Genomic DNA, 15277 nt, shown 5'->3' on the forward strand with positions numbered 1-15277 from the left:
AGGAAAGGGGTTTCCATGCTTGGCTTCAGTTCGCAGTGGAGAAACTTTATCAAACCCTCTCTCTAGCCCAGAGAGAGCAGAGACCAAATGAGGATATGACATGAGAGTGAACAATGTTTAGCCTCAATGAATCATAGTCTCCCAAGAGTCAAGCCTCCCAACCAGAAAAACACTAGGCTTAGCTTTCTGTGGGGGTTGTTTCTTATAAGGCTTTTAGATGAAAATATCATGCGGTGGTAAGAAGGAGTAACTTACAGTAAAACTGCAATCTGTTGCAATTTACAGAACCTATTTATCACAATCTAATATCTAAGAAACAAACCTCTGAGTCATATTGCAAAACCACCCACATTGTACAAAGATTTGTGACTAAAACCACCCACATTGTACAAAGATTTGGGACTAAAACCACCCACAATGATGTTTTTTTCCTTCACTAAATTAGGCTACTGGATAGTATTTTCAGTTGTAGCCTAACATGCCTGGTTGCCAGTCTATGGAAATAATAGTGCCACTGGTATGCTATCGAAGATCCTTAGGAAACACTTGTGATCTAATTTTCTTTACAGTCTTTAGTTTATTGAGTAAATATTTTCTTAACTCTGTTTCTTGAACTGCATTGTAGGTTAAGGGCTTGTAAGTAAGCATTTCACAGTAAGGGCTATACCTGTTGTTTTTGGCGCATGTGACAAATACAATTTGATTTGATTTGATTTAATGATGTCATTACGCTGGGAAACACAAGCGGAAGTCAGTAATGAAAGTAATCAGTTGCTCTACTGTTGCTGCCAGTTGTTACACTACAAACCCAAACACACAACAACCACAACTCGAGGAGACCCACTGGGCACAGACGTCAATTCAACATCTATTCCACGTTGGTTCAACGTAATTTCATTGAAATTATGCAGAAACAACGTTGATTCAACCAGTGAGTGCCCAGTGGGTAGGTTAAATAAATTAAATTCAAAATGGATGCCTGATAGTGCATTCAAGTTCATATTTCTGTTTCTCATATCTGGCCATCAGTTTAATGTAACACTGCACAAAATAATAACTGAGTAAGAATTGTGTAACCATCTATTACTGTAGGTAACCACCACTTAAACAATTAGCCAAGACAAGACATCATCTTCAAAACATGGTGTATGTTGAGCAATACAGCCGTATAAACTTGGCAAACATATGATGTGAATAACAAAAGGTAAGTAGGTAATTGCTAATGCATGACATGTTTTACACACCGTTGTTTGAAAGTAACGAGGGACCAGCTGAGAAGTGTATGATTTATGACTGAGGACTGATTCATAGAAGGTGTGTGACTTTATTATCTTTCCAGATGCTTCACACTGGACCCAAACTGTCACAAAACACATACACACGCAGGCGAAGGCACACACACACACACACACCCACGCCCACATACATACACTACAACCATTACATCTGTTTCACACATATAGTTCCTTCACATTCCTGAACGTCTGAGAAGGCTTTTAAAGATGCAGCAATGGATGGCTGAGTTACAGTAGCATGCATTAGGAGGAGAGAGAGAAGACGGGGCTAAGAGCTCAGCTATCAGAGCTGAGGAAGAGGACGGGAGGCTTCCTGTGAGAGACAGACTGCAGTCCAGACGGGGTGAGGTTTTTCAGAGGCAAAGTGCCTTTAGTGTCAACAGTTGTATCATGTTGAAATCTGTACCCGAGGCAGTTCCTCCCAAATGATTGATAGCCCTCTGACTGTTATGACATGTAAGAGACTCTGTATCATGGCAGATTCCGAATGTGTTTCTTTCCACTCCTCTTTTCCAGTCTGCTGAAGAAGTGGAGATATGAAATGGTTACCAGGGTTTGATCCCCCCTCCCCTTTTCCTGTTCAATCATAAAATCCTATTTGATGAATGCATAACTCATCCAGTCATGTGTCTTGGATTACCATTCCTGGCTCCTGACACTAGTCTAAGAGAGAGTGGCATGTCAGAAAATGGCCTTACTGCCTCCTCCAACCTTTGTAAATAATATACCAATCCAATAGGGAGGACTGGTGTAATCCAAACAAATCTAGACACATCCTCTAGCAGGCAATTAATAATACATAGACAAACTGGGTAACAAACTAGACTCCTATTCGATTCACAAGATTCACAAAATTGTCCAATGACAGCACCTCTCTTCCAAACTTTTAAACTGTGGAAACTAGTGAGGGGGAAATAAAATCGATAGTTACATATCAGATATTATTTTTGACGATATATTGCATCGTATCGCAGTGTTTCCCCTATATTCATTTAGCAGCGACGGGCCGCCGCTGCTAAATCGTTGCCGCCACCCCAAAAAATATTATTAAAAAATGGGATAGTAAAACGTTTTCAGCGTAAACTTAAATGACTAAAACCTGATATAAAGTATTTAGAAAGGATAATGGAGCTATGTATTTCTAAGATCATCTTTGAGAACTAACAACCACCTAAATAAAAACTAGACAGACAGGGACAATCTAAAATGAGTCACTCAGATAGCATAAGAACAAGGCATAAGCCCTGGAAAAATGTATAGAACTGCAGGAAATTAGCTTTAAAAATGCACATTTTCTCTCATCCCCATGTCAACATGTGTAGAATTGCAGGAAATTAACTTTAAAACAGCAAAATCTGTGGCCAAGAGGAGGGCCTCTAAAATTGTTCACGCCATTGGCCATGCCCACTAAGCCCCCACCCCCCACAATAACTTTGCCACCGCTGCTGAAATAAATACTAGGGGAAACAATGTTTCATATTGACAATATTGCAATATTATTTTTGCGTTAGTTGGCTGTAACTGCACTTTTTAAATAGTGAGACAATTTGTTTTTAGCACTTGTATTTCCATGACTGATCAACACTCTTAGTCTCCTGGCTCTCTCTTGTCCCTCTGCAGCAGACATATGGTGAACAACATCGAATCACAATAAAATCACAGTATTGAATCGCAACACATATAGAATCACGAGGATCGTTAGAATCGCAATACATATCGTATCGGCACCTAAGTATCGTGATAGTATCATATCGTGAGGTCCCTGGCAATTTCCGGCCCTAATGGAAACTACTTGACACCATCTGGGCACCTGCCTCTGCTAGACAGCTGTTATAAAGCTTATATAAAGCCCCAGGATGTTTATAACCTTTCACAGGTTAAGTGTGGGGAGGAGAATGATTGTTTGGCTTTGTGATGACTAAGTGAAAGGATATTATTAGCTATAAAGTCACTTTATGTCCCTGAAATCACAACTGTTGTGACAGAAATGTAAACAACATGATATATTAACTTCCTCACTGCCAGTGTATGCAGGACAAGGTACTAGGCCTGTAGAGATTGTAGAAGACAACTTTGAAGACAATAGTTTTAGACACACGACAAGTCTAGCTAGGCTACTGTTTGTTATTTGACTACAGTGATTAGCCTTACATTTCTGATGGAGTGAGTCTGTTCCAACAAAGACATTTTCTTCCTTTTCGAAGAACTTCATTACTCTCAGCATCAGTCAGCATTGTATTTCATGAGTTTGCATTAAATCACAAATGGATCGACACTCACAATGGACCTCAAGCTGGGACTGAGATAGTTATCCTCTTCATCATGACTGGAGAAGAAGAGTCCCTTTGTATTTTAATATACTGGAGATTATAAATCAATGTTTAAATTGGCTTTGTTTAAAATATAAAAGACTTGGCGGTAAACAATACTTGATCAATGAAGATATTATGTAGTGCCTTCCGCAGATATTTTACACAAGAGCTAAGATAAGGTATGGTAATAACAATGTAGTCTAATAAGTTAATAATAACACGTTTGTGCAACCAAGTAGCCTATTTTGAAGCCCAAGAAAACAACGAATTGAATGTCCATATAACCATCTGAATTTATTTTTTTTATTAACGAAAAAACAAATAAAAAGAGGAAAGGAAATATTTTGCAGAGAGACACGTCAATCGAATAAATCGATAGGCTATAGCCTATATATCACCATACGACGGCATCAAATATGAAAATGCATGGCATTCAAATTTGCGTGTGTTTCAGATAATATGACATTGTAACACTGTAATAAAATGTCTCATTCTTACGGGTCGCAGTCATCTCTAGGACAGCCAGGAGTAGCACGATGGTTCGGATAATGTGGAGCTGACATCTCGGAAGACGGTGGGTCACTGTTACTCTAGCTGGATACATTCCTCCGATTCTATTTCCTTTACATCCACTACAACCGTAATCTCACGTGTAAACGTTGATTTAAAAAGAAGACACACAAAAATGTCTATAATAACTGTCTACGCACTGGTCCTTATCCTGTGACTGTGTGTAGTAGAACGCACGAAGTTCTCTCTCTTTCCCTGTCTCCTGTCTGACCGCCGGAGTCCCACTGCCTGGTTTCGCGTTCTCAGCGCACGCTTCCAAAACGTCTGTCTGAGCGGCTTGTCTTGCTGGAGCCATCTGGCTCTGATTAGTGCTCGATGTGTCGCCACCTTGTGTTGAAAATACACATTTCTTTGCGCAACCAAAGTGTTCAGATCGCACCAAGGAAAACGTGCTGCATTACGGTCTATCTATGGTGTTTAATTTATTCATTCCCATATAAGTTAATTTATTCATTCCCATATAGGTGGGCTATACTAGCATAGCAGACATACATAAGAACCTATTCTAATTGCTGTAACAAAGCTGGAGTAAAAGTAGGCTAGCCTACTTCAGGTCATGCAAAAGTGTGCATCAATCAATTCATAATTTTAGAAAATAATATCAGAAGTTCCAATTCACTACAGAAAAATAGATGATGGCAAAAATCTTTGTATCACTAGAAAGACATGAGCAGGTTGATGTGGGTTAAAGAAATTATTCCAGCACACACAATGTTGGAGCACAGCCAAGAGGTTGAAATTGGTAACACGTGGAATGAGACGTCACACACTCAATCCAGGACCAACTAATGTAGACTTTACAGGATAGAGCTTATTCATTGTCATGAATTTGAAAGTGATGCATGCTCTTCTGAACAGGGGAAGGGAGATTAAGGGAGAGAGAGGGGGAAAGATTTGTGACCTGTTGCCACAAGAAAAGGGCAACCAGTGATGAATATGTGATGATCACATGATTATAACACTGTACATAGACATAATATGACATTTGAAATGTCTCTATTCCTTTGAAACTTGTGTGTGTAATGTTCACTGTTCATTTTTTATTGTTTATTTCACTTTTATTTATTATCTATTTCACTTGCTTTGGCAATGTAAACATGTGTTTCACATGCCATTAAAGCCCTTTGAATTTAATTGAATTGAACTGACGAGCAATGAAGGAAGAGAGGGAGAAATTAAGAGATGGAAAGAAGGGAAGAGAGAGGATAGATGAGAGAGAGGAAGAGAAAGGATAGAGGGATAGAGAGAGAGAGAGAGCGAGAGAGAGAGAGAGAGAGAGAGGATAGAGGGAGAGAGAGAGAGTGAGAGAGAGAGAGAGAGAGGGATAGAGGGAGAGAGAGTGAGAGAGAGAGAGAGAGAGAGAGAGAGAGAGAGAGAGAGGATAGAGGGATAGGGAGAGAGAGAGAGAGAGAGAGGATAGAGGGATAGAGAGAGAGAGAGAGAGAGAGGCGTTGGGGCAGTCGGTCTGGGAACATATGGTTACAAAACAATAAAAACTCACACCTACAACCTGCACAATCTCGGCCTCCAACTAACAGAAAGCAACATTATAATAAATTCCAAACCTTTTATAAAAGCATATCACCAACTACCAACTTTACACCCTGTTTAATTTGACCTATACACACTTCACTTCACCCATCAGACACACTTTATCAGTGTCAAAATTGTCTTTCTAGCACCTGTGGGGGAGAGAAAAGTGAATGGTAGCAATTTAGCGTCTCCGGGTCCCACATCCTGACCTGCTCCTGCTCGTTAGGCCATCTGGCGGCGGAGACGCGAAGCGGGAGCTTTGAGCATTCTGCTGTTTGAAGTGACAGGGCTATGATGACTCACAAGTCCACAGTTTCACTTCCCATTTCCCAACTCCTCATCAGCACTGGCTGGCTGACTGGCTGGCTGATTGGCGGGCTGACTGGCTGGCTGACTAGCTGACTGTCTGGCTGACTGTCTGGAAAGCTGGCTAACTGGCTGAATGGCTGACTGGCTGGCAAGCTGGCTAACTGTCTGAATGGCTGGCTGGGACATATGGCAGCCTGTATAATCTGATCCCACTCCTCCAACTGCCTTTGAAAGTGGTTTTCTTCCTGTTATAGAGTAAGACAGATAGGGATTGTCAGTGCGTCTTCTGGAGAACACATGCACACGCACACATACACACACACACAGTACAGGTGCATCAAAGCTGGGACCGAGAGACTGAAAAACAGCTTCTATCTCAAGGCCATCAGACTGTTAAACAGCCATCACTAGCCGCCGTCTACCCGGTTACGTAACCCTGTACCTTAGAGGCTGCTGCCCCATGTACATAGACTTGGAATCACTGGCTACTTTAATAATGAAACACCAGTCACTTTAATAATGATTAAATCATGTTTACATACTGCTTTACTCATCTCATATGTACTGTATATACTATATTCTATTCTACTGTATTTTGGTCAATGCCAATCCGACATTGCTCAATCTAATATTTATATATTTTACATTTAGATGAGTGTGTATTGTTGTGAACTGCTAGATACTACTGCACTGTTGGAGCTAGGAACACAAGCATTTTCCTACACCTGCAATAACATCTGCTAAATATGTGCATGTGACCAATAAAATGTGATTTGATTTGATTTGACACACATCTTAAGACAAAGGGCACATTATCTGTGACACTGACCTCTGTTAGCTGCAACAGAAACAACTGAATCATGTAATAATGGCAACTCAAGCACTGCTTCAGTCCAGCCATATTACCAAAGCTGTTTGATTGCAAACACACACAATAAAGACATGCAAAGGTTAAGGAAAATCTTCATAAAGTAACAAGATAGTTTTGTATAAACTCAAAGATGTATGCTGTTTTCTTTGGAATTAGACATCCCATGCCAGGGAAGCTAAAATGAGAAAAAATAGAAAAGTTGAATGTCTCTCTCTACTCCCTCTCTCCGCCATGATTCCATCTAATATTAAACATTTGTAAGCCATTACTACAGGGTTGGTTAAGTAGCAGAAATATTTACGAAAAGTGACGTTTTTTCTCTCTGAGAGAATCTTTAAAATAAGATTCTTAAAATTGCAACCATACACGGCAAAACTCATCTAATTCTAATGGGTGGGGAGATGGAGGTCTGGATTATGGTCTCTTTTGAAGAGGGAATCCCCCGGTTCTCTGTGGATGGATGGACACACGGGCACACACACACACACACACACACACACACACACACACACACACACACACACACACACACACACACACACACACACACACACACACACACACACACACACACACACACACAGAATGACTGAGGTCTCTGTTAAAAGGCTGACGCGACCTCTGATGATGTTGTCTCAAAGCAACTTCAACAGATGCCAGAAGGGAATGAAAAGAAAATGATTATCTTTCTCCTCTCTCAAACCTGGCTGCCATCTACTCTCTTTCTCTTCAGATGACTACAATCACTGTATTTGTCCAACCGTCTGTCTGACTGGAAATGTGTTAGCACTTTGTGCTCCTTACTGTCACTGGCAATAGATGTACTGTAGTTTCTGCCCCCACCCTCATTTTGGACTGATAAGGTGACATCATCACTAATGGCAGACAAAATAAAAGTGACCTCACTCTCCCCCTCCCTCTCTCTTTAGGGCTCAACTACGTAGTACCCTGGCCTACTCCACCCCACTATGAGGGAAGTGCATCTTGACATAGGGGTAGGCATTATGCAGCACCCCTCTATTACTCTAGAGACATTTACATTTTAGTCATTTAGGAGACACTCTTATCCATAGCAACTTACAGTAGTGAGTGCATCATTTTTTTTTCTTTTCATATTGGTCCACCATGGGCTTCTAACCCACAACCTTGGCATTGCAAGCACCATGCTCCACCAACTGAGCCACACCAAAGAAACAAAAGAAAAAAGAATAACAAACACTTTTCTCTTCCCTCCATTCCAATGTAAGAGGGCTGAAGGGGAGGAGGAGCAGGGAGGCAGGAAGGAGGAGGTACACTGTGTCTGGCTGGTCCCTCGCTGGCATTTCCTCAATCTGTCAGCCTTCCAATGACAGTTGTGTTTCTGAGTGACAGGCTAACATGCCGGACGGTGTGAAAATGGCAGAAGATCAGAAGTTCAGCCAGTATTATCCCTCTCTCTAGTGCCCACACTGCAGATCATTAGGGACATGGGGGTAAGAGGGGGTGGAGGGGGTTTAGGGTCAGGATGTGGGGATGAGCAGGAAGGGAAAGGAAATGAAGATGGTTCCAATGAAAGGGATAATGTTCCTGTGTTTGTTTGGTTTGTCGTAAGTGGTTACGGTTGATAGTTTAGATTTAATCTAATTTAACCTGGTAAAGTAACTGATAGAAAACAACATATAGTATCCTCTCTCTGTCCAGAAAATGTAGATAATGTTCAACGTAAGCCGTATGAGCCGGTTTCCCAGACACAGACTAAACCTAGTCCTGGACTAAAAAGCACTTTTCCATTTAGCATGTATTTTAGTCCAGGGCCAGGATTAATCTGGGTCCAGGAAAGCGGATCTAAATGTTCAGGATACACACATAGAACAAGAGAACTGCACCCACATATTATTGTGTTGGTACCTTAACCAGATTGTTTTTCTTTTGAGGTTTGTGTCACATAAACAACGTTTGAGAGTTAATACTTTGGAAAACAAGTGCGTCTCTGGTATAATTTGTCATGCCCTGCGCAGTAAATAAACTGAAAACCTGGCGCGGTTTATTTTCCCAGCTGTTGCTTCTTAAGGTGGGGAAAGTGTGGGAGTTTGAAAAGGGAGAGAGTTTTGCCTTGTTGCTTCACAGCAAATGGCTATGTATTTCTGTTCTATGTGAGACCTATGCCAGAGAGTAAGCAGAGGAAACATGTTCATTTGATGTTTTGTTATATTTGTACAGTATATGTGCTCCTTCTCTTTTCTCTCTCTCCTTCCCTGCCTCCCTCTCTTGCTCTAAACTGGACCACAGAAACCTTCCTCTCGCGCTCTAAACTGGACCACAGAAACCTCCCTCTCTCGCTCTAAACTGGACCATAGAAACCTCCCTCTCTCGCTTTAAACTGGACCACAGAAACCTCCCTCTCTCGCTCTAAACTGGACCATAGAAACCTCCCTCTCTCGCTCTAAACTGGACCACAGAAACCTCCCTCTCTCGCTTTAAACTGGACCACAGAAACCTCCCTCTCTCGCTTTAAACTGGACCACAGAAACCTCCCTCTCTCGCTCTAAACTGGACCATAGAAACCTCCCTCTCTCGCTCTAAACTGGACCATAGAAACCTCCCTCTCTCGCTTTAAACTGGACCATAGAAACCTCCCTCTCTCGCTCTAAACTGGACCACAGAAACCTCCCTCTCTCGCTCTAAACTGGACCATAGAAACCTCCCCCTCTCGCTCTAAACTGGACCACAGAAACCTCCCTCTCGCTCTAAACTGGACCACAGAAACCTCCCTCTCTCGCTCTAAACTGGACCACAGAAACCTCCCTCTCTCGCTCAAAACTGGACCACAGAAACCTCCCTCTCTCGCTCTAAACTGGACCACAGAAACCTCCCTCTCTCGCTCTAAACTGGACCATAGAAACCTCCCTCTCTCGCTCTAAACTGGACCACAGAAACCTCCCTCTCTCGCTCTAAACTGGACCACAGAAACCTCGCTCTCGCTCTAAACTGGACCACAGAAACCTCCCTCTCGCTCTAAACTGGACCACAGAAACCTCCCTCTCTCACTCTAAACTGGACCACAGAAACCTCCCTCTCTCGCTCTAAACTGGACCACAGAAACCTCCCTCTCGCTCTAAACTGGACCACAGAAACCTCCCTCTCGCTCTAAACTGGACCACAGAAACCTCCCTCTCTCGCTTTAAACTGGACCACAGAAACCTCCCTCTCTCGCTCTAAACTGGACCACAGAAACCTCCCTCTCTCGCTCTGAACTGGACCACAGAAACCTCCCTCTCTCGCTCTAAACTGGACCACAGAAACCTCCCTCTCTCGCTCTAAACTGGACCACAGAAACCTCCCTCTCTCGCTCTGAACTGGACCACAGAAATGCACTCCTCGGCAGTAGGACAAGAGGCCTCACAACGCTGTGGTTTCTCCAAGAGAATCTTGAGCAAGGGCCAGAGGGAGAATGAGAGGAAAAGAAAGGAGAGAAGAAGAGAGTAGAAGAGAAAAAATACACAATGGAGAGGTCTATGGATAAGATCCAGCATCTGCAGTGCGGTCAGAAACATCCATTATGCTGAGCCTCTGAGCAGTTTTATATCCTAACAGATCATTGTGTGGACTCCTCTCCTGACTTAAAACCAGTCTCAGTAATGTCAGTAACATGGTGGTCCCCTGTGGCCTATCTCAACCAACACAGAACTATACTGTACTGCAGGGATAGGTCAATCCCTATTCCTGGAGAGACAGTATATCTTGTCACAGTTCAACATGACACCAGTATGGAAAGGATGAGAATAAAAGCTCAACAATCCTGACAGTGTTTAGTTATCCAGCTCATCTGCCTAAGAGATGTGAAATCTATATCAACAATGTTTTAAACACACTGGCTATTTAGGGAAAGATCTGTTAATATCATCAGCCCTTGAAATGTTTCACAGGTTTCACAGTACAATAGCTGTACAGTGCAAATGGGTTTAAAATGGTCTGAACAGATTTGAGTCAGATTTATAAGATGTAAAATTCATTTTCTGCAGATTATGTTTTAGTTTCATTTTCTAATTATAGATTATTATAATACATGACATCATACAATTATTTGAGTGAAAAATACTTTATATGGGACAATCTGCAGTTCAAATCAAATGTTATTAGTCACATGTGCTGAATACAACAGGTGTAGACCTTACAGTGAAATGCTTACTGACAAGCCCCTGACCAACAATGCAGTTTAAAAAATACAAATAATGATAAGAAATGAAAGTAACAAGTAATTAAAGAGCAGCAGTAAAATAACAATAGCGAGACTATTTACAGGAGGAATCGGTACAGAGTCAATGTGCGGGGGCACCGGTTAGTCGAGTGTGCTACAGTACATCCATTTTTGAGCTTATAAGTTAATGATATGTACCCTTTGATTTTTGAAGAATATAACTTATAAATGCCTCGTCAGCTTAGTTCAACTGTTACACTCCATCAGAACCCAACATATAATTTAATAAAACATATATACAGCACCAGTCAAAAGTTTGGACACACCGACTTCAAGTAACAGACACATCTCAACATCATCTGTTCAGAGGAGACTGCTTGAATCAGGCCTTCATAGTTGAATTGCTGCTAAGAAACCACTACTAAAGGACACCAATAAGAAGAAGAGACTTGCTTGGGCCAAGAAACACAAGCAATGGACATTAGACCGGTGGAAATCTGTCCTTTTGGTCTGATGAGTTCAAATTTGAGATTTGTGAGACGCAGAGTAGGTGAACGGATGATCTCCGCATGTGTGGTTCCCACCGTGAAGCATGGAGGAGGAGGTGTGATGGTGCTTTGCTGGTGACACTGTCAGTGATTTATTTAGAATTCAAGGCACACTTAACCAGCATGGCTACCACAGTATTCTGCAGCGATACACCATCCCATCCGGTTTGCACTAAGAGGGACTATTTTTTTTTTTTCAACAGGTCAATGACCCAACACACCTCCAGGTTGTGTAAGGGCTATTTGACCAAGAAGGAGAGTGATGTAGTGCTGCATCAGATGACCTGGCCTCCAGAATCACCCGATCTCAACCCAATTGAGATGGTTTGGGATGAGTTGGACCACAGAGTAAAGGAAAAGCAGCCAACAACTGCTCAGCATATGTGGAAACTCATTCAAGACTCCTTCAAGCATTTCAAGTGAAGCTGGTTAAGAGAATGTCAAGAGTGTGCAAAGCTGTCATCAAGACAAAGGGTGGCTACTTTGAAGAATATAAAATATAAAATAAATGTTGATTTGTTTAACACTTTTTTAGTTACTACATGATTCCATGTGTAGTTTTTATGTCTTCACTATTATTCTACAGTATAGAAAATAGTAAAAATAAAGAAAAACCATTGAATGAGTATGTGTCCAAACTTTTGACTGGTACTGTATGTACAGTATTTCCTGATCTTTCTTATATCTCCTAGATATAGGACAGACATTTCCAAACAGTATTTCTTATGATTCATTTTTTTACTGTGTTTTTTTGCCATGCATTAATGTATTATTCAATGCGTTTCTATGGGCTATTGTAGTAAAGGCCAACTGCAAGCATTTATTGAAAAATACAATTATATGCATTTTTTTATAGCTAAATGATCCATGGTATGATGTTTAAAAACAATTCCATATGTCAGCTTAGAACACCCCCCCCCCCCTCCCCTTAGACTTTTAAGAATTAACCAGCCTCTCAAACCACTTCATGATGACAGAAGTGATCGCTACGGGGTGATAGTCATTTAGTTTTGTTACCTTTAGTTTCTTGGGTACAGGAACAATGGTGGACATTTTGAAAAAGCTTATAAGCATGTTTCACTAAAATGTTTGTAAACTAAGTAACTGTAAAGAAACTCTGTATGGCCTCAAAAGATGCTTAAATTAAAATGTTGATATAATGGAATGTCAGTCCTTGCATCCATAATTCTATGAATTTGAGAGTGGTTGCATTTCTCCAGCTCCATCTCTCAGCTTTTTACCAAAACAGTGGCGGGATTTCCCTTTCTTATTGTTTCAACTGCAGATTTCCGCTTTAATGGATAAGAGAGAGAGGTTCAGAGAAAACCACAAGAAACATTGAGTTATACTTGATTTTATTGTACTCTGTGTTTTCTCCACTTCAGGCCTTATTTAAGGCCTTTTAAAATGATGGCTTTGTCAGCTGATGGTGTTATTCTATGTCCCAAGGGACCGGTTCCCCCTGCAGAGTAATCTACGGGCCGCTGTAAAAACACAGTCGCCCTGCCAACCACAAAGAAAGTCATTTAGCCATCTAATAGCTCCAGACCAGAGCGGCTTAATGTAAGCCTTATTGTGATTACCTGACGTAATGACAGCCAATCTAAATACAACCTGGGAACCATTACCGGCCCGGCCGAAATAGGGGAAGACATTATGCGTCGCACCGTGTCGGAATCACAGGCCTGGGCCTCAACAATGCAGGTCCAGGACCAAGCTGTCCACCCTATTATTCATCCCCCGATGGACCTCAAAGAGGAACCATTTAGGGTCATTACATATCCCCCTGTCACAGCCTGTACCTTTGGGCTGTGGGGTTAAGATTAACCCCTTCTATGCTACAGAGATGCCCAACAAATAAAGGCCAGTGTTTAGTGGATTTGAGTTGTTGTCAACATGAATGACATAGACATACATGACAGGCATGGGTGGAATAAGTCTATTTGTGCTCCCCAAAGGAATTTTCTTTTCCCCATGTCGAGAGAGAGAGAGAGAGAGAGATCGCTCTTCTTAAGTGCACCTGATTTTGCAGCTTCTCAACAATTAACTAAATTGGAAACAATTTAGACACAGGACTCAGGAGACGGGATAATGAAAAAAGGTGACGTCAATCCACAACCAGTAAATGAGGTTGGAAGAGGACAAGTTTCTCCATTTCTCCTACGCTGTACATCACTCTTCTCTTCCTAGAGCTGGAAGTTCTGGAACTATATTTTCCGTCACTAGCTGGAAGTTCTAGAACTGTATTTTCCCTCACTAGCTGGCAGTTCTGGAACTATATTTTCCCTCACTAGCAGGAAGTTCTTGAACTGTATTTTCCCTCACTAGCTGGAAGTTCTAGAACTGTATTTTCCCTCACTAGCTGGAAGTTCTAGAACTGTATTTTCCCTCACTAGCTGGAAGTTCTAGAACTGTATTTTCCCTCACTAGCTGGAAGTTCTAGAACTGTATTTTCCCTCACTAGCTGGAAGTTCTAGAACTGTATTTTCCCTCACTAGCTGGAAGTTCTAGAACTGTATTTTCCCTCACTAGTTGGAAGTTCTGGAACTGTATTTTCCCCTCACTAGTTGGAAGTTCTGGAACTGTATTTTCCCTCACTAGTTGGAAGTTCTGGAACTGTATTTTCCCTCACTAGCTGGAAGTTCTAGAACTGTATTTTCCCTCACTAGCTGGAAGTTCTGGAACTGTATTTTCCCCTCACTAGCTGGAAGTTCTGGAACTGTATTTTCCCTCACTAGCTGGAAGTTCTGGAACTGTATTTTCCCTCACTAGCTGGAAGTTCTAGAACTGTATATTCCCTCACTAGCTGGAAGTTCTGGAACTGTATTTTCCCTCACTGGTTGGAAGTTCTGGAACTGTATTTTCCTTCACTAGAAGTCTCTCTCTCACTTAGCTTTCTGTCATCTGGCTAGAAGATCATCTTAATAAGAGACTTACACACACAGATCACTCAGTATAATGGTGACTATCCGATTATTGAGTAGATTACCCTGCAGAGAACAGGAAGAGTAGATTAAATTTGTCTTCTATTCCTCTTCAGGATCAGGACTGTGTCCCAAATGGCACCCTATTCCCTATGTCGTGCACTGCTTTAGACCAGGGCCCATAAGGTGTCATTTAGGACGCAACCCAGGAATGTCTTTGGAAAGACTTTACCTTTTGGAAATACTCCCTCTCCCACTTCTCCCATATTGACTCTGGACAGAACCCATTCTGATCCATCCTGCACTTCTTGGCTTGTTTGTTGACAGAGGATAGAATAACTTACCATGTTCATATGCAGAACAATGTCTCCGCTAAGAGGCCATCACCATTAATATCACTCCACCCACTCATTCCCGTCTCCCCTGGCCCTGTGAAGGGCTGGCGAGTTCTGGCTACCTCAATGCTCGATCACACACTGTCTGCTGAGGGGTTATGGTCTCAGTCTACCAGAGTTAGTTCTCATCAATTCAAAATAGACAGAGACCCCTGGCCAGGTATTTGTGGTGGGAAGGAGAGCGAGCGAGCGAGAGAGAGAATAAACATTTAGAAGAATAGGAGAGGGGGATGAGAGCAGAGAGATTATGGTAAGAGGGGGAATATGTCTGTCTGACACCTCCCAGCCCAGAAGTCAATGAACTCCTCTTCAGAGAGGCCCTAAGAGGCTTAGACCCACCTGA

The 15277-nt window shown here is 41.9% G+C and overlaps 1 protein-coding gene across 1 annotated transcript in view; it reads right to left on the reverse strand.

The window, feature by feature from the left end:
* The window catches only part of ror1 (receptor tyrosine kinase-like orphan receptor 1), a 253072-nt gene extending 248648 nt beyond the window's left edge, over window positions 1-4424 (reverse strand). Inside the window, exon 1 of the mRNA XM_045687800.1 lies at window positions 4106-4424. Coding sequence (XP_045543756.1) covers window positions 4106-4211 — 106 coding nt within the window. The 5' untranslated portion in view covers window positions 4212-4424. The remainder of the gene's footprint in view (window positions 1-4105) is intronic.
* Between the last annotated feature and the right edge of the window lie 10853 nt (window positions 4425-15277).

Source organism: Salmo salar, chromosome ssa10 (genome assembly GCF_905237065.1).
Source record: "Salmo salar chromosome ssa10, Ssal_v3.1, whole genome shotgun sequence".
Classification (NCBI taxonomy): Eukaryota; Metazoa; Chordata; class Actinopteri; order Salmoniformes; family Salmonidae; genus Salmo; species Salmo salar.